At 34.5% G+C, this 21785-nt stretch overlaps 1 protein-coding gene across 2 annotated transcripts in view; it reads left to right on the top strand.

The window, feature by feature from the left end:
• Positions 1 to 21785, top strand: part of RELN (reelin) — a 561035-nt gene that overhangs the window by 214927 nt on the left and 324323 nt on the right. For both annotated transcript variants that reach the window (XM_045827532.1, XM_045827531.1), the window contains exon 4: positions 18872 to 18942. In XM_045827532.1, the coding sequence (XP_045683488.1) occupies positions 18872 to 18942 (71 nt within the window). The remainder of the gene's footprint in view (positions 1 to 18871; positions 18943 to 21785) is intronic.

Below are 21785 nucleotides of genomic sequence, written 5' to 3'. Positions count from 1 at the left end.
ATTTTTAGTTCTCCACTTACAAGTGGAATTACTGAGTCATACAGTAAGTCAATGTTTAACATGGTGAGAAATTGCCAAACTGTTTTCAAAGCAGCCACAGCATATTACTTTCTTGCCATCAATATATGAGGTTTCAAAATCTCCACATCCTCACTAACACTTATTATTGTCTTTTTTTAATTTAGCATCCTACTGGGGGTCTAGTGTTATCTCATTTTTGTTTTTATTTGCATTTCCCTAGTATGATGTTGAACATCTTTTTGAGTGCTTATTGCCATGTGTAAGTCTTCTTTGGATAAATGTTTGTTCAAATCCCTTGCTTATTTTTAAACTGAGTTACTTACCATTTATTGAGTTACAATAGTTTTTATATGTACACTGGATACAAGTGTCATTAGATATATAATTTGAAAATACTTTCACCCTTTCTCTGTATTGTCCTTTTACTTTATTGATGGTATCTTTTGCATAAAAATTTTTAATTTTGATGAAGTGAAGTTTATCTATTTTTCTTCTTTTGCTTATACTTTTTATATGTAAGAAAGTATTACTGAAGTCATAAAAATGTATCTCTATGTTTTCTTTTAAGAGTTTTACCTATTACATTTAAGTATATGTTCATTTTGTTCATTATTTCTGTGAGAGTTTATTTTTGAACTCAACTCTCTCCCATTGATCTATACTTCTGTTCTTACAGCAATATCACAGTGTCTTGATCATTGTAAGCCTACAGTAAGTTTTGAAATTGGGAAGTGCAAGTTCTTCAACTTAGTTCTTCATTATCAAGATTATTTTGACTCTCTTGTATTTCCCCCTTGTATTTCCATTTGAATTTTAGGATTAACTTAAAAGTTCCTGATAAACATACAGTTAGGATTTTGATAGGTGTGGTATTGAATATATAGATCTGTTTAGATATCATTGGTATCTTAACAATATTAAGTCTTCTGACCCATGAACATGGAAGTTTTTTTCATATATTCAGATCTTCTTAAGTCATTTTCTACAATGTTTTGTAGTTTTTTATGTACAAATATTATATTTATTTTGCTAAATTTATTCCTAAGTATATTATTCTTTTTTATTCTATTGTGAATGCTATTGCCTTTAAATTTTTTATATGCAGGTTATTTATTAATTGTATATTGAAAAGCAATTCATTGTTATATATGGGTCTTGTTTTCTAGAATCTTGCTGTACTTATCAGTTTCAATAACTTTTTTGTGGATTCCTTAGTATTTTCTAGGAATAACATGTAATCTACTTCCAGCCAAGATGGAGGCATAGGTATACACTTTGCCTCCTCCCATAACCAAAAGAAGGACAACAACAAACTTAAGAATAAAAAACAACCAGAACTGTCAGAAAATCGAACTGTAAGGAAGTCAGACAACCAAGGAGTTAAAGAAGAAATATTTATGCAGACTGGAAGGAGGGATGGAGATGGGCAGCTGGGATGGACAGTATGCGCAGCAAGGCAGCAGCTGGAGGACCAAGCAGTCCCACATTTGCATGTGAATAAACAAGGAGGAACAACTGGGGAGTAAGACAGACTGCACAACTCAGGCTTCCAGCATGGGGAAATAAAGCCTCAAAACCTCTGGCTGTAGGATGGCAAGATGGTGCAGAAATGAATGGAAGCCACATTAACCTCCTCCCAAGACCAATCTGGAACTGCAACTAAGTTGTGGAGAAATCACCCAGAACAAACAAGTGAACAATAGCAAGAGAGAAGCCTTATAACCTTGGACAGACAGAAGAGTCAGCTTCAGCACTAACTGACTGCACCTGAACAAAAGCATAGAAGATGTGGTGGGCAGAGCGACCTTCAGTCCACCAGATGGAGGGAAGGACCCACAAAAGGATGGCACAACAACAATCAAAACCCAATTAAACCTAGACAGCCAACATAAACAGTATCGCAAGAGCATTAACATCAGGAAATCAAGGAGACTGCACCACTGAATATCACAGGTATCCTACCATAGAAGTTCACACCACAAACTTAGGGAGTCAGAACAGATAAATTTAAGAAGCAGAGGCTAACAAGAAGAGTCTCACAAACAATAGGATGACAAAGAAACAAACCCAAATCAGAAGGAAAGGAGGAATTCTCAGAAAGAATGCTAAATGAAACAGAGGCAAGTCAACTATCAGATATTGAGTTCAAAACAATCGTTCTAAAAAAGCTCAATGAGCTCACTGAGAATTACCAAAAACTACAATGAAACTATGAGGAATTTACTGTAAACTATATCAACATGAAAAAGTACAGAGACTGTCTGAAAGAGCCAGGAGGAAATGAAGAATACAATTTCTGAATTGAAGAACACAGTAGAAAGAATCAAAAGCAGGCTAGATGAAGCAGAGGATCAAATCAGTGAGCTGGAGGACAATGTAGAAAAAAAAACCAGAAAGACCAAGAAAAGGAAAAAAGACTCAAAAAGAATGAACAAGAGATAAGGGAGCTGCAAGACAACATGAAACATAATGATATCTGTATAATAGGGATACCAGAAGGAGAAGAAGAAGAGCAAGGGAGAGAAAACCCATTTGAAAAAGTAATGATGGAAAACTTCCTTACTTTGATGAAAGAAAAAGTCACACAAATTCAGGGAGCACAGAGGGTCCCAATCAAGAGGAACCCAAAGAGGTCCACTTCAAGACACATCATAATGAAAATGGAAAAATTCCAAGACAAAGAAAGAATTGTAAAGGCAACAAGGGAGAAATAGTAAGTAACATACAAGGGAGCCCCGATAAGGTTAACAGCTGACATCTCCATGGGAATGCTCCAAGCCAAAAGAGAATGGCAAGAAATATTCCAAGTAATGAAAAACAAAGGCCTACAGCCATGACTACTCTATGCAGCAAGGTTCTCAGTTAAAGTGGAAGGCCAAATAAGGAGTTTCCCAGACAAAAGAAGCCTCAAAGAATACACCTTCTCCAAACAAGCCCAGCAAGAGATGCTAAAGGGACTGCTTTAAGAAAAGGAAGAAAAAGAGTGAGAGAGAGAGAAACACAGGTACCAAGTAAGTAAAATGGCAATGAGTAAGTACCTATCAATAATAACCCTAAACATAAATGAGTTAAATACTCCCATCAAAAGATATAGAATAGCTGAATGAATACTAAAACATGACCCACACATGTGCTGCCTAAAAGAGACCCACCTCAGGACAAAAGACCTACACAGGCTGAAAATGAAGGGTTAGAAAAAATATTCTAAGCAAATGAACAGAAAAAAAAAGCCAAGGTAGTAATACTTATATCAGACAAAAGAGACTTCAAAACAAAGGCCATAAAGAGAAACCTAGAAGGACACTTCATAATATTCAAGGGAAGACACCATCAACAAGACATGAACATTATAAACATATATGCAACCAAATATATAAGGAAAATCTTGGAAGACTTCAAGGAAGATATAGACAGCAACACACTTATACAAAGAGATTTTAACACCCTCCAATCAAAAATGAAAAGGTCTTCCAAACAAAATATCAACAAGGATATTGTGGCATTGAAAAATGCCATAGAGGAAATGGACTTAACTAATATATATATAGCCTTTCATCCTGAAGAGGCAAAATACACATTCTTTTCAAATGCACATGGAATATTTTTGAAGATAGACCACATGATAGGACACAAAACAAGCCTCAACAAATTCAAGAAAATTTAAATCATACCAAGCATCTTCTCAGATTGCAAGGGACTGAAACTAGAAAGCAACCCCAAAGAAAAAAACTCAAAACACTCAAAATCATGGAGATTGAATAGCATACTATTAAACAATGAATAGGTCAAGAATGAAATTAGGGAAGAAATAAAAAAAGTTCCTGGAAACAAATGAAAATGAACTCACAACAACCCAAAACTTATGGAACACAGCAAAGGCAGTCCTGAGTGGGAAGTTCATAGCAATACAAGCCTACCTAAAAAAGACAGAAACATTTCAAACAAACAACCTAACCCTATGTCTACAAGAACTCGAGGAACAACAACAAAGATAGCCCAGAGCAAGTAGAAGGAAGGAAATAACCAAGATCAGAGCAGAATTAAATGGCATAGAGATTAAAAGCACAATTCTAAGGACCAATGAATCCAGGAGCTGGTTCTTTGAAAAGATAAACAGATAAACAAAATTGACAAGCTTTTAAGCAAGCTCATCAAGAAAAAAAGAGAGAAGACCGAAATAAACACAATCAGAAATGAAAGAGGAGAGATTACAACTGATACTACAGAAATACAAAGGATTGTAAGAAATTACTATAAAGAACTGTATGCCAAGAAATTTGAAAACCTAGGTGAAATGGATAAATTTCTAGAAAAATATAATCTTCCAAAACTCAAGGAAGAAGAAGCAGAAAGCCTGAACAGACCAATAACAGCAGATGAAATTGAAGCAGTAATCAAAACACTAGAGACACACAAAAGCCCGGGTCCAGATGGTTTCACAGGAGAATTCTACAAAGTATTTAAGGAAGAGCTAACCCCTATCCTTCACAGACTATTCCAAAAATTCTAAAATGATGGAAGACTCCCAAACTCTTTTTATGAAGCCAGCATCATCCTAATTCCAAAACCAGATAAAGACATAGCAAAGAAAGAAAACTTCAGGCCAATATCGCTGATGAACATAGATGCTAAAATCCTCAACAACATATTGGCAAACCGCATACAACAATACATTAAGAAGATCATACACCATGACCAAGTGGGATTTATCCCAGGCATGCAAGGATGGGACAATATTCACAAATCAGTAAATGTGATATATCACATAAACAAAAACAAAGACAAAAATCACATGATCATATCAATAGATGCAGAAAAAGTATTTGATAAGGTACAGCACCCATTTATGGTAAAAACACTCAGCAAAGTGGGAGTAAAGGGAGCATACTTCAACATAACAAAGGCCATATGTGAGAAACCTATAGCCAACATTCTACTCAATGGGAAAAAACTAAAAGCTTTCCCACTAAAATCAGGAACAAAACAAGAATGTGTGCCTTCATTCTAACTTCTATTCAACATAGTATAGGAAGTATTTAATCCAAATGTTCAAAATAAAAAACTTCTGCATGGCTAAAGAAAATGTTAGCAAAATGAAAAGGGAATCAACAGTATGCAAGAAATATATTTGCAAATGATATCTTCAACAAGAATATATATAAAGAATTCACATGACTCTACTCCAGCAAGACAAACAACCCAATTAAAAAAATGGGCAAAGAACCTGAACAGACACTTCTCCAAGGAGGACATACAAAGTGCCCAGAGACATATGAAATGATGCTCAGCATCACTAGCCATCAGAGAGATGCAAATTAAAATCACAATGAGATACCACTTCACAGCATTCAGAGTGGCCATCATAACCAAATCAATAAACGAGTGTCTGGTGAGGTTGTGGAGAAAAGGGAACCCTAGTACACTGTTGGTGGGAATGCACACTGGTGCATCCACTGTGGAAAACAGTATGGAATTTTCTCAGAAAACTAAAAATGGAACTGCCTTATGACCTGGTAATTCCACTACTGGGACTAATCTGTAAGAATCCTAAAACAGCAATTCAAAAGAACCTATGCACCCCAATGTTCATAGCAGTGCTATTTACAATAGTCAAGTGCTGGAAACAGCCTAAGTGCCCACCAGTAAATGAATGGATCAAAAAATGTCGTACACATTTACACAAGGGAATACTATGTAGCATAGAGAAAGAAGAAGCTCCTACCCTTTGCAACAGCATGGATGGAACTGGAGAGTATTATGCTAAGTGAAATAAGCCAGATGGTGAAAGACAAATACCACATGGTCTTATGTAAGTGGAACCATATCAAGAAAACAAATAAACAATCAAAATATAACCAGAGACATTGAAATTAAGAACAAACTTACAGTAACCAGAGGAGTGGTGGGTGGGAATAATGGGTGGAAAAGGGGAAAGGGTTGTCAGAAACATGTTAAAGGATACATGGACAAATCCAAGGCGGGTAGAGTTAAGCATGGGAGATGGGCATGGCTTGAGTGCAGGGGAGTATTTAGGGGGAAATGGAGACAACTATATTTGAACAACAGCAACATCAACAACAACACCATCTCTGGCTGTAGAATCCTGTGGGAATTAGGGATGTGGGAGAAATTTTGAGCCTCACAGGAGAGTGTTGGAGTCAACCACAGAGTCCTAGAATGTACACAAACCCACACACCCAGGAATCTGCACCAGAAGGGCTCAATTTTCTTGGGAGAAATGGGGGAAATGACTGAAAGCTAGAGGAGAGCCTAGCAAATGCCATTGTTCCGTTTTGGTCCCCTCCTCCACATAAAGTGACACAGAGTGGTGAGATAGGTTGCCCCACCCTGGCAAATACCTAAAGCTCCATCCCTTATAATGTAACAGGTACACCTAGACAAAAAAAATAAATGTGGTCCAAATAAAAGCACAAATCAAAGCTCCAAAAATAGAACAAAGTGATGAAAAGACAGCCATCCTATCAGATGCACAGTTTAAAACACTGGTAATCAGGATGTTCACAGAAATGGTTGAGCATGGTGGCAAAATAGAGGAAGAAGTGAAGGCTATGCAAAGTGAAAAAAGAAAAATATGCAGAGAACCTACAGGGAAAGGAAGGAAACCGAGACTGAAATAAATGATTTGGAGCAGAAGGAAGAAATAAATATTCAACCAGAACAGAATGAAGAAAGAATAATTAAACAGAATGAGGAAAGGCTTAGGAACCTCTGGGACAGCTTGAAACATTCCAACATCCTAATCATAGGGGTGCCAGAAGGAGAACAAGAACAAGAAACTGAAAACTTACTTGAAAACTAATGAAGGAGAACTTCCCCAGTCTGGCAAAGGAAATAGACTTCCAAGAAGTCCAGGAAGCTCAGACAGTCCCAAAGAAGTTGGACTTAAGGAAGCACACACCAAGGCACATCGTAATTTCATTACCCAAGATTAAAGATAAGGAGAGAAATTAAAAGCAGCAGAGAAAAGGAGACAGTTACCTACAAAGGAGTGTCCATAAGAGTGTCAGCTGATTTCTCAAAGGAAAACTTACAGGCAGAAAGGAGCTGGTAATAAGTATCCCAAGTTGTGAAAGCAAGGATCAACATACAAGATTACTCTATCCAGCAAAGCTATCATTTAGAATGGAAAGGCAGATAAAGTGCTTCTCAGATAAGGTCAAGTTAAAAGAGTTCATCATCACCAAGCCCTTATTATATGAAATGTTAAAGGGACTTGTCTAAGAAAAAGAAGGTGATCAAAACTATGAACAGTAAAATGACAAACTCACAACTATCAACAACTGAACCTAAATAAACAAAAACAAAAACAAACTGAGCAAACAACTAGAACAGAAACAGAACCGCAGAAATGGAGATCACATGGAGAGTTATCAGCAGGGAGGGGAAGGAGGAGAATGTGGGAAAAGGTACAGGGAATAAGAAATATAAATGGGAGGCACAAAATAGACAGGGGGAGGTTAAGAATAGTATAGGAAATGTAGAAACCAGAGAACTTATATATATGACCCATGGACATGAACTAAGAGGTGGGAGGAATGCTGGTGGGAGGGGATATGCAGGGTGGAGGGAAATAAAGGGTATAAAAAAATGGGACAACTGTAATAGCATAATCAACAAAATATATCAAAAACATGTCATCTGTGAATAGAGATATTTTTATCTCATTTTTATTTTTATTTTTTATTTTATGTTTAATTAATGTTTATATTCAATATTACTTGATACTATTTTTAGATGCACAGCATACTAATTAGATGCACAGCATACCAATTATATAATTTACAAAGCAATCTCTCAATAATTGAAGCATCCACCTAGACCATATATAGTTATTACAATATTATTGTGTATATTCTGTCTGCTGTACTTCACATATCCATGACTATTTTATAAGTACCAATTTGTACTTATTAACTCCTACAACTTTTTCACCCAGCCCCCCATGTCTCCTTCCCTCTGACAACTATCTGTCTGTCCTCTGAAATTGTGAGTCTGTTTCTATTTTGCTTGTTTATTTATTTTATTCTTTAGATGCCACATATGAGTGAAATCATATGGTATTTGTCTTTTTTAAATTAATTAATTAATGTATTATTCTTTTTTAAGTTTTGTTTTAGTTTAATTACTTTCCAAAATAAAGAGCTTACTTCTGAGGTCAGGACAATATAACTGTAGTTCTCTAAGTCACTTTAGTAAAACAAAACTTGGCAGTTGTTTTGGGTGAAAGTTGAAGGATTCCTTTTCTTTTTCTTTTTTTTATCTATTTCACTTAACATGATACTCCCTAGGTCCATTTATGCTGTCAAAATGGTTAGATTTCATTGTTTTTATGACCAGATAATATTCCATTGTATATATGTGCTACATTTTCTTTATCTGCTTGTCTTTTGGTGGACACTTGGGTTGCTTCCATATCTTGGCTATTGTAAATAACAATGCAGTGAACATAGGGAGGCATATATCCTGTCAAATTAGGATTTTGAGTTTCTTTGGCTGTATACTCATAAGTGAAATCACTGGGTAATGAGGCAGTTCCATTTTTAATTTTTTGAAGAAACTCCATATTGTTTTCCATAGTATACCTACATCAACCTGCATTCCCACCACCAATTAACCAGAGTTCCCTTTTCTCCACATCCTCATCAACATTTGTTGTTTGTTGATTTATTAGTGACAGCCACTCTGACTGGTGTGAGGTGATATCCCACTGTTTTTTAAAATTTATATTGAGTTTATTTGGACAGCATTGGTTAATAAAATTATATAAGTTTCAGGTGTACAATTCTGTAGTACATCTTCTGTATATTGTATTATGTGTTCACAACACCAAATCAAGTCTCCTTCATCATGGTGGTTTTAATTTACATTTCTCTGATTCTTGACACTGAGCATCTCTTGATATGTTTATTGGCCACTTGTATGTCCTCTTTGGAGAGTTGTCTGTTCAGGGCCTCTGCCCACTTTTTAATTAGATTATCTGTTTTTGTTTTTGTTTTTTGGGCATTGAGTTGTATGAATGATTTATAAATCAAATCATTGGATATTAACTCCTAATCAGATGTATCATTGGTGAATATATTTTTTATTCAGTAGTTTGGTTTTCATTTTGTCAATGGTTTCTTTGCTGTACGAAACCTTTTTTAGTTTCATTTAGTCCCATGTGTTTATTTTTTCTTTAATTTCCCTTACCAGAGGAGATATATCAGGAAAAAAACATTGTTAAGAGAAATATCAGAGACTTTGCTGCCTGTGTTTTCTTCTAGGAGTGTAATTTAAATCTTTAATTTATTTTGAGTTTAAAAGAAAGTGGTCTAGTTTCATTTTTTGCATGCATCTGCCAATTTTTTCAACACAATTTATTGAATAGACAGTTTACTCCATTGTATATTCCTGCCTCCTTTGTCATAAACAGGAAGTGGTAAAAGTAGGTTTACAGTTGTTTATATGGAAAGTGATACAATAATTAATTAAAATAATACAAGAATAAATTCTGTTTTATGTGCCCACAGCTATAAATGTGCTTTTGCTCATTCTGTATTAATTGACTATAGAGGCATGGGTTTATTTCTGGGCTCTCTCTTCTGTTCCATTGATCTATGTGTCTGCTTTCATGCTATTTTAGTTAGTATAGCCTTGTAATATAGTTTGATATCAGGTGGTCTTATACTTCCAACTTTGTTCTTCTTTCTCAAGATTGCTACTACTTTTCAGGGGTTTTTTGGTTCCATATAAATTTTTGGAATATTTGTTCCAGTTCTATGAATATGCTGTTGGTATCTTGGTAGGGATTTCATTGAACCTATAGTTTGCTTTGAGTAGTATGGACATTTTAGTGATGTTAATTCTCCCTCTCTATGAACACAGTATTTGCTTCCACTTATTTCTGTCTTCACTTTCTTTCATCAATGTCTTATAATTGTCCAACTACAGGTCTTTTACCTCCTTGGTTAAATTTAATCCTAGAGTTGCTTTTTTTTAAGTCAATGTAAATGGGATTGTTTTCTTAGATTCTTTCATTGATCATTTATTATTGGTGTATAAAATGCAACCAGTTTCCCAGTATTTATTTTGTAGCCTGCACTTTACTGAATTCACTATTAGTTTAAGTAGTATTTGGTGGAATCTCTAGGGTTCGTTATTTATAGTATCATGTGTTCTGAAAATAATGACAATTTTACTTCTTTCTCTCTAATTTGAATGCCTTTTATTTCTTCTTGCCTGATTCCTGAGGCTAGGACTACTAATACTATGTTGATTGAGAATGGTGAAAGTGGACATTCCTGTCTTAATCCTAATCTTAAGAAAAATGTTCTTATTTTCCACACTTTAAATATGATGTTAGCTGTGAATTTTTCTTGTATGGACTGTATTATGTTGAGATATGTCCCCTCTATTCTCACTTTGCTGAGAGTTTTTATTATAAACAGGTACTGAATTTTGTTAAATGCTTCTTTGCATCTATTGATATGATCATATGATTTTTATCCTACATTTTGTTTATTTGGCATATCACATTAATTGTTTATATTTAACCAACATTGCATCCCAAAAATAATTCCCACTTGTTCATGATTTATACTGTTTTTAATGTATTGCTGCATTCAGTTTGCTAATATTTTGTTGAGTACTTTTGCATCTTGCAAGGACGTTTCTAAATAAATGGAAAAAATAAATATGAATCCTTATGAAATGACTTCACACTAATATAAAGTCCAGAGAAGCATAAAAACTTCTTCTCAAACTGCATGTAAATATCTATTCCACTGAGTTTAGAATAGGAAAAAGTTTGTAAACATGAAAACCCTGGGAAATTTTAGAACGAAATAAGTGGAAAAATTTGATTACATGAAAATTTAAAACTTTTTAATAAAACTGTGACAACACTAAATGACTAATTATAAATGGAATAAAAAATTGACACTAAAATATGGAGTTAATAGCCTTAACATTTAAAGAGCTCTTGTAAATCAATTAGAAAAACATTAAGCCCATAGCAAAATTGGCAAGGACAAGTAAAAATAACTCCCAAAGCTGAAAAATATAACAAAAAAAAAACATGCAAAATATTCCCACTAACAATGGCATGGAAATGAAAAGTAACATGGCATCTTGGAATGTAAACTACTAAGTCAATAATGCTTAATGCCGCTAAAATTATTGTAAGATGCATGCTCTCTAGTACACTGGTAGGGAGATGTACCTTTCCTTAAGAGCTGTTTGGAATTATGGATCTAAGGTTTAAATGTTTATGTCCTTAATTTATTTTTTCTAGCCCTAGAAATTTATCTTAAAATTCAAGGTATGCTAAAAATCTTGACCTCAGAAAAACAGAGGGTAGACTGGTAGTTATCAGGTTGGGTTTTGTTGTTGTTGTTGTTGTTGTTGTTGTTGTTGTTGTTGGGTACAGGGAATGGGGAAATACTGGTCAAAGGATAAGAACTTCCAATTATAAGAAGAGTAAATTCTGGGGATCTAATGTATAGCACAGTAATTATACCTAACAATACTGTATCATGTTCTTCACTGTTGCCAGGAGAATAGACTTTAAATGTTCTCACCATAAAAAAAGATATAGTAATTATGTGGTGGGATGGAAGCATTAGCTAATTGTTATTGTAGTAATCATTTTGTAATATATAAATGTATTGAACCAACATATTGTACACCTTAAACTCAGGCAATGTTATTTGTCAGTTATATCTCAATAAAGCTGGAGGAAAAAAATAAAAAATATGGTGAAAGACTGAAACATTTCATTATTTAAAATACGAAAAATAGAAACAAGTAAAATTTCATCAATTATATAATAAAGAAACTATGATGTAGCTCTATAGTAGAATATTATTTAGCCTCTAAAAATCTTGTTTTAAAAAACATAAAGATTTAATGCAACACCTATTAAAATGCTAATGACATCTTCCCAGAGTTAGAACAACAAATAAAATTTATATGGAACCACAGAATGGAATGGAATGGAAAAAATTAAAAAGTGAAACTACATCAAACCAAAAGGTGTTTTGTACAGCAAGGGAAACCATCAAGAAAACAAAAAGACAACTACTGAATGGGGGGAGATATTCCCAAATGATATATCTTATAATGAGTTAGTGTATAAAGAAATCTTAAAACTAAATACCCCCCAAAAATAAACAATATAATTTAAAAATGGGCAGAGGACCTTAAAAGACATTACTTCAAAGAGGACATACAGATGGCCAACAGATATATGAAAATGTGCTCAACATCACTAATCATCAGGGAAATGCAAATTAAAATAACAATAAGATACCACATCACACCTGTTGGAATTGCTACATCAATAAATGAACAAACAATGAGTATTGCTGAGAATGTACACTGTTGGTGAGATTGTAGGTTAGTGTAGCAATTATGGAAGACAGTATAAAGATTCCTCAAAAATTTAAAAATAAAACTGCCTTAATGGTGGCAGCAATTCTACTTCTCAGCAATTCTATTTCTGGGTATTTGTCTGAAGAAAACAAAAACATTAATTTAAAATGGTGTATGCACCCATATGTTCATTGCAGAATTACTACCAAGAACCAAGATATGAAAACAACCTGGATGTTCATCAATAGATGAATGGATAAAGAAAATGTGAGATGGGTGTGTGTGGGTATGTGTGATGATATATTCAGCAATAAAAAAATTGAAATCTTGACATTTGTGACAATACTGATGGATCTTGAGGGTCTTATGCTAAATGAAATAAGTCAGACAAAGAAAGACAAATACCATATATCACTTGTATGTGGATTCTAAAAAAAAAAAACAAACTCATATAACTCAGCATCAGGAGGACAAACAATCCAATTAAAAAATTTGCAAAGAACCTGAAGAGACACTTCTTCAAGGAGGACATACAGAGGGCCCAGAGACATATGAAAGGATGCTCAGCATCACTAGCCATCAGAGAGATGCAAATTAAAACCACAGTGAGATATCACTTCACACTGGTCAGAATGCCATCAATAACAAATCAACAAACAAGTGCAGGTGAGGATGTGGTGAAAGGGGAACTCTTGTGCACTGTTGGTGGGAATGCAGACTGGAAAAGAGTATGAAATTTCCTCAAAAAAACTAAAGATGGAACTACCTTTTGATCCAGTGATTCCATTGCTCAGATCATACCCTAAGAATCCTGAAACACCAATTCAAAAGAACCTATGTACCCCAATGTTTATAGCAGCACAATTTACAATAGCCAAGTGCTGGAAAACCTAAGTGCCCAGCGGTAAGTGAATGGATAAAAAACTGTGGTACACTGACACAAGGGAATACTACGCAGCAGGAAGAAAGAAGAAAGGAGTTCCTACCCTTTGAGAGAGCATGGATGGAACTGGAGAGTATTGTGCTAAGTGAAATGAGCCAGGCAGTGAAAGACAAATACCATATGATTTCACCTATAAGTGGAACCTAATGTAAAAAACAAACAAATGAGCAAAATATAATCAGAGACATTGAAATTAAGAACAAACTGACAGTAACCAGAGGGGAAGTAGGAGAGGATAATGGGAGGAAAAGGGGGAAGGGTTGTCAATGAACATGTATAAAGGACACATGGACAAAGCCTAACGGGGGTAGGATTGAGGGTAGGATGTGGGGGATAGCTGGGGAAGGGTGTGGTGGGGGAAAATGAAAACAACTGTACTTGAACAATAATAAAAAACTAAAAATAATAAAAAGATAATAAATGAAAACTAAAAAAAAGGAAATATAGAGACAGACTCATAGATATAGAGTAGGTTCATAGTTGTCAGGTTGGGAGGCTAAGTCAGAGGATGGAAAAATTGAACCAAAAAAGAAAAATCTCATGGACACAGAAAATGGTGGTGATTGCTGAAGGGAAGAAGGTGGAGGAGGTGGAGGAGTTCATGGTGGGGGTAAATGGTGATGGACAGAAACTTGACTTATGGTGGTGAATACACAATGCAGTGTACAGATATGTTATAGAATTATGCACCTGAAACCTGGAAATTTTCTTAAACCAATGTTACACCAATAAATTCAATGAAAAGGAAAATATCATGAATTCTGCCATTAAATTATTATATTGCCATGGTTTGCTTAGTTAAGTATGTAGATAAGTTTTTAAAAAATACACAGGCAGTGTGTTTATCATATATGGGCTTTGTTATGTTTAGGTATATTTCCTCTATTCCCACTTTGCTGAGAGTTTCATTATAAATTCATGCTGGATTTTATCAAATTCTTTTTCTGTGTCTATTGATATGATCATGTGATTTTCATCCTTCCTTTTGTTTATGTGATGGATCACATTTATTGTTTTGCAAATGTTGTACTAACACTGCAACCCTGGAATAAAGCCCACTTGATCATGGTGTATGATCTTTTTGATGTATTGCTCTATTTGGTTTGCTAATATTTTGTTGAGGATTTTACCATCTATGTTTATCAGTGATATTAGCCTATAATTTTCTTTTTTTGTAATATCCTTCTCTGGTTTTGGAATTAGGATAGTGATAGCCTCATAAAATGAGCTTGGGAGTCTTCCCTCTTCTTGAATTTTTTTGGAATTTTTTGAGAAAGGGATGGATTAGTTCTTCTTTGAATGTTTTGTAAAATTCACCTGTGAAACCATCTGGTCCAGCACTTTTGTTTGTTGGGAGTATTATTATTATTATTATTATTATTATTATTATTATTATTGCTTCAGTTCTACTAATTGTAATCTATTCAGATTCTCTGATTCTTCCTGAGATAGTTTTGAAAGAATGTATGTTTCTAGGAATTTATCTGTTTCATCCAGGCTGTCCAATTTGTTGGCATTTAGATGTTCATAATATTTTCTTACAATCCTTTGTATTCCTTTAGTGTCAGTTTTCATTTCTTTTCTTCCATTTCTGAATTTATTTATTGGGTCCTCTCTCCTTTTTCCTTTATGAGTCTGGTTAAAGGTTTGTTTATCATTTCAAAGAACCAGTTTTTGGATTTATTAATCTTATCTTTATTATTTCCTTCCTTCTACTTGCTTTGGGTATTGTTTTTTGTTCTTTTCCAAGTTCATTTAAGTACATGTAAAGCTAGATTGTTTATCTGAGATTTTCTTGTTTCTTGGGATAGGCCTGTAATGCTGTGAATTTCCCTTTTAGGATTGCTTTCCCAGTGCCCCACAGATTTGGGGTTGTTGTGTTCTCACTTTCATTTATTTCTAGGTATCTTTTGATTTCTTCCTTGATTTTGTTGTTGACCCATTCATTGTTTAATGATATGTTATTTATCCCTCTGGGGAATTATAGGGGAAGAGCCATCAAGGAACATGTGTAAAGGACACATGAACAAAGCTAAGGAGAGTGGGTTTAAGGGTGAGAGGTGGGGATCAGTGGGGTGGGGGCATGGTGGGATGAAAATAGATATAACTTTCCTTGAACAACAATTAAATAAATGAATGAATGAATGAATAAAAATGTTATTTAGCTTCCATGTCTTTGTGTGTTTTCTAGTTTTTTTTTCTTATATATTCTGTTCCTTTGGGTGAAGTGTTCTGAAGATATCAATTAAGTCCATTTGATCTAGTGCTCATTTAAGACCCCTGTCTCCTTTTTGGTTTTCTGTCTGGGAGATGTATCCATTGAAGTCAGTGGAATGTTAAAATTCCCTATTATGACTGTATTTGCTCAATGTCACTAATCATCAGAGAAACACAAATTAGAACCTCAATGAGATGTCACCTCACACTTGTCAGAATGGGTGTATCAATAAATCAGCAAACTATAAGTGCTGATAAGGATATGGAAAAGGGGAACCCTTTTGTGCTGTTGGTGGGAATGCAGATTGATGCAGCCACTGTGGAAAACAGTATGGAGGTATGTCAAAAATGTAAAATAGAACTGCCTTATTACTTCTGGTAATTTATCTGAAGAAACCTGAAACACTAATTCGAAAGACTATAAACCTCCTATGTTCATTGCAGCATTGTTTCCAAGAACTATGATTTAGAAGCAGCTCAAGTTTCCATTAGTAGATGAGTGGATACACAATAGAATACTACTTGGTCCTAAAAAAGAAGAAAACTTTACTATTTGTCACAGTATGGATGGACCTGGAGAACACTATGCTAAGTGAAATAAGCCAGTGAGAAAAAGACAAATACCATATGGTTTCACTCATGTACGAAATCTAATGAACAAACTGAACTAACCATAAAAATGGAGACAGATTCATAGAGAGAGAGTCCACTGACTGCTATGAGGGGATAGTGTTGAGGGTGGAGGAATGGAGCAAAAAAAGAAAAAAAAAACTCATGGATGTGGACAACTGTGTGGTGATTGTGGGGAGGAGGTAGAATCATTTTGAAGAGGATAAATGGTAATGAAAAATACAATAAAAATAAACTATTAATATCAAACATTTAAAAATAAAAAATAAAAAGAAAACACTGTATATAATCCCATACACACATACGTTCATTTAGTAAAAGCAAAGATAGTGTCTCATTCATTTTTGTTTTACCATAGTGCCTAGGGAAATAGCTTTGCTGTAATTTGCACAATAACTGGATAAATGGGTGAATAAATGAATAAATAAAGTCTACAACATCCACCTTGATAATAATCATAGATACTGTTTATTTAGCACTAGCTCTGGGCTGGCCATTTAGCTAAATCCTTATCATCATTTTCTCATTTGATCCTTATAATAACCACATATGAGCATGTTTGTTTTAATATTATGAGAAATTGGTTTGGAAAATTGAAATAAGCAGTCCATAGCCACACAATTGATAAATGAAAAATTAAGGATTTCAACCCACATCTAATCCTAAAGCCAGTGGTCTTTACTAAGCAATACCAAACTAAAACAAAATAATACACCCTCTGCAGGGGGGGAGAAGAAAATCTGTTCCTTCCAAAGAAAATGTCAAATTAAAGTTCTACATTTCTGTTTGCTATGCCACTATTAGAAGTGTATGTGAACTTAGAAGCTCTTGATGTGCTTGAGATCTGAACAATTAACTGTGTTTGCATAAATCAAATTAACATGTTCCCTGTGGACATAAAACCTATAATTGATTAGTAAGTCTGTAAGTCATGTTTATGGCTTAGATGTCCCTATGTTTAGACCTCCTCATTTTCAGCTTGCTAAGAGCAAAGGAAAACCCATAAACATATGTGAACATAAACAGTGGTAGCATCTGTTCATCTGTAATTTTGATAATGATTAATATTTAAGAAGAAGGACTCATTACCCTTATGTACTTCACATATGGTGTGAGTTGAATGCCGCTGATGATTTTTCTCTCCAATTCTCTCTCTCTTCCAACCATTCAAAGCTCTCACTATTGTGCCACTATGTGTGTGTGTGCACTAAAGTATATTTTCAGTTTCATTGCTGAAATATGTTAGCATGGAGCAACATCACCCATTAACAGTTTAACATGGCTTAGTTTGTCAGATTACTTTGAGTTGGGTCCTGGGGGACTGACACCAGTGACAGCAATTACTCCATGGAGAATAGATATCAGAAAGGTCTGCAGCCTGAAGGAGGAAGGTACATCTACATGGAGACCAGGGAGGGGACTATTGGGAGCCATGAGCTCCTATTGGACCCCACAAAAAACAAGATGTTGACCAAGGAGTTTACATGTGGAGGAAAAAGGCAGAGGCCAAGCTTTGCTCTCCTGTGACTAAGCACCATGCATTATACATAATCCATCTTCAGGAAATGATGAATCAAATTACTTTTGCCTTAAGGTAGTTTTGTCTAGAACTAAAGTTAAAATCTAATGTTAATATTTTTAGTTATTAAAACAGATTTTGTATAGCTTATTTCAAAAATAAGGTTTCTTAAAGAGACATAATTTTCTGTTTTAAATTTGTTTAATAATACATTTTGTGCCAGAAAAATCGTTTTTAGGAAAGACTCTTCAAATATAAAGCATAAATAATTCTTCTGTTATTAAGACAGTTTCTATTATAGACATGGAATAACACACCTGCTGCGAGGATGTTATTTTTGTCATTATTCCATGTGCACAGCCCTGATTAGAGGAGGTAAAAGGTACACATCTCCTTTAAATGGTGAATTAGACCCAGTGGGGAGGAAAGGTATATTTTATGACAGATTATATAATTATTAAAGCTTTGAAGAGCCCTCTTTTTTAAAAAAGAAATACTTTTAAATGTAATTCTCTGTCTCACCCCTCAATGTGTTATGGTGAATATTGATGTCAGAAAAAAAGTATATGAAGAGCATCCTTCTCCAGTGCAAATTTCATTACTGCTCCACAAAACATTTTATGTCAAGACTTTCTGAAAGAAGAAATTTTTAAAACCATCCTTTCCATGCTTTTTTCTTCTGTTCAGGATTTGCTCACATCTGCAGTTTTCAGAATAAGCCCACAAACGTGAACAATATTTTTTCAAAGTAAAACTGAAAGATAATTCATAACCCAGGTGCCTTGGTTTAAGCCTTGACTCTATTGTGAATTTTTTTCACTGTTCAGATGTACTCGTTTTTAAAATATTTTATTTATTTTGTTTTTTAGAGAAAGAGGAAGAGAAGGAGAAAGAGGGGGAGAGAAATATCAATGTGTGATTGTCTCTCGCACACCCCTTACTGGGGACCTGGCCTGCAACCCAGGCATGTGCCCTGATTGGGAGTTGAACTGGTGACCCTTTGGTTCACAGGTCCACACTCAATCCACTGACCCACACCAGCCAGGGTCATTTTTTAAAAATCAAGTCCACATAATAATGTTTTAAAATGAGGTTATTAAGAAGGTAAAAAATATATGTTATCACCAACCTATTATGAGATTTGAATAACATTTTCCTATTATTTCCAGGGCTACAGCAACACACAGGGGCCAGATTATTTTCAAAGATGCTCTAGCCCAGCAGTTGTGTGAACAAGGAGGTAAGAATTATCTTTGATTTATGCATGTTGGTGTGTCAAAATTATTTATGGTAGGTCCTACGTACTCTGTACTGAGTAAGCATTTCATTAATCTTACTCAACCACGATGCTTTAAAAATGGAATTACTGCCCTGGCCAGGTGGTTCAATTGGTTGGAGTATCCTCCCATACACCAAAATTTGCCAATTTGATTCTCGGTCAGGTCACCTACCTAGGTTGCTGGATTTTTCCCTGGTCATGGTGTGTCTGGGAGACAACCAATTGATATCTATCTCTCTCTCCTTCTCTCTCTCTCTCTCATCAATAAACATATCTTCTGGTGAGGATTTTTAAAAAATTGAATTACTGACCCTTTCATACCTCTAATAATTACTTAGCAATTGCTAATAAATATCTGTAGACTTCTGAAAATACTGAGTATGAACAAAAAAATTATCTTCTTTTCACAATTTTTTACTCACAAATTACATTTAGTTGTACTGGAAATATACACATAGATCTTGGTAATTTTAGAATTCTGAAAAAACACTTAATGCTGCAAAACCACATCTGCTTAATTTACCACTTAAATTTTCTATCAACTTGGTTTATTACTTTTAATGTTTGATCATGTTATATGTTATCTATATGCCTTTACTGCTGTATACACTATTAATTTTAGACTTGTGGTAGATACCGTATTATTTTAGATAGATTAAGTATACATTAAGTGCTCACATTAAAGGACTTCTGCTTTGTGATTGCCTCATGTATGTCCAAGCCCTCACCCACACCAAACTCTGACAAATGCACATACAGATAGGTATATGCACATGTGTACATACACATGCATGGACATGCATGCACACTGAAAAAGTAAAAACCAGGATCCATGTCTTCACACAATCCAGTCCCTCTACCTCTTGAACTTCCACCCAACTTGTGTGTTCATGTAGCATTTCCCACTCCACATAATTTTTTTCTGAAAAGCGATGGATGCCACTTTTGAGGAACTGAGCTTCTCAAGTGCTCTTTGGTTCCCCAGAACCTGGCATAGTGCCTGGCATATGACAGACACTCAAAAAAAATGTTGATGGATTAAATATGAGTTTTGCTAAGCCACACACCTATTTATTTTTTATTGAATTTATTGTATTGACATTGGTTAATAAAATTATATAGGTTTCAGGTGTACAAGTCGATAATACATCATCTGTATATTGTATTCTGTTTTCACCACCCCAAGTGAAACTTCTTTCCACCACCATTTATCCTCTCTTTATCCTCTTCTACCTCCCCCATTCCACTTTTCCTCTGGTAATCACCATACTGTTGTCTGTCTATGCAGCTTTTCTGTTTGTTTGTTTGCTTTTTCTTAATCCTTTTACCTTTTCCCCCCAACCCCTCCCCTCTGACAACTATCAGTCTGTTCTTTCTATCTATAAGTCTGTTTCTATTTTGTTTGTTAGTTTATTTTGTTCATTAGATTTCACATCTAAGTTAAATCATATGGTATGTGTCTTTCCCTGAGTGGCTTTTTAAGCATCTTGACAATGAATATATTTGAAGCCAGTTTTTATTAATGTCATGCCCTTTATACCATCAGCATAGATATATTATCATTTTTTGTTTACAGAGATAAGTTCTGGGGAGATTTATTCATGTAGGAATTACACTATTGAATTTTAAAGAAATGTATAATAACTATCACACTGTAAAAGAGAATCTAATGGACTTGGGAGAGAATGAAGAAAAATTATATTGGTTTTGAAAAGCCTAAGGAAATACCATTTATTATTTGTAGTAATATATACATCATCAATATAGCTTTATGTAAGTAATGTAATACTTGATGATTATTACTGGCAAACTGCTACTAGTTTACATATTTAACTCTTGAATGAGAAAACCCCATTCTAATTATAGTTTCAACCTTACAATCATTCAGTATTTGTGCATTAAACAGATTTTTATTCTGTGACTTCTGAGAATGAAAAAATGTTCTTGCCTTTATAGCAGACTCAAGAAATCTATCACAAGGTAAATAAATTATCAGACTATGAAAATGTTCACATTATTGAAAATATAAAACACCATATAGCAGTGAACATTAATATCCTGAAAACTACATTGTGTTAGAAACTCTAATTTTAGTAACATTTGTTATTATCTAAAAGTTGATCTTTTAAACTTGAGACTTTTTAATCATGTATATTGTAAATGAATTGTTGAGATTGGTTTATTTAAAATGAAAAGAAAAAGCTCCTCCAAACTATGGCACATTTATGCAATGGAATACTACCCAGCAGAAAGAAAGATGTTCCTACCCTTTGCAACAGCATGGATGGAACTGAAGAGCATTATGCTAAGTGAAATAAACTAGTCAGTGAAAGACAAATACCATATGATCTCACCTATAAGTAGAACTTAATCAACAGAACAAACAAGCAAGCAAAATGTAACCAGAAACACTAAAATTAAGAACAAACTGACAGTAACCAGAGGGGAAGAGGGAGACAGATAATGGGGGAAGATAGGGGAAGGTCCATCAAGGAACATGTATAAAGGACACATGGACAGAGCCAAAGGGGGTAGGTTCCAGGGTGGGAGGTGGGGATGGGTGGGGCAAGGGGCTGTGGTGGGGTAAAAATGAAGACAACTGTACTTGAACAACAATAAAACAAAATGTTAGAAACATAAAAATAAAAAGCCAAGAAAAATCACTGGGAAAAATTTCTCAGCCAGTGAGAAAAAAAGTGTTGCATAAGAACATGATTTACATGATGGTAGATATGGATGTTATTAAAAATGCTCTTCAGCCCAGAATCAAAGGACAACACTGAGCTTTTTAATAACAACTACTC

The sequence above is a fragment of the Phyllostomus hastatus genome, unplaced genomic scaffold, assembly GCF_019186645.2.
Source record: "Phyllostomus hastatus isolate PE091 unplaced genomic scaffold, TTU_PhHast_1.1 phas_scaffold_78, whole genome shotgun sequence".
Taxonomy (NCBI): domain Eukaryota; kingdom Metazoa; phylum Chordata; class Mammalia; order Chiroptera; family Phyllostomidae; genus Phyllostomus; species Phyllostomus hastatus.
This window is presented reverse-complemented; position numbering and strand designations above follow the sequence as displayed.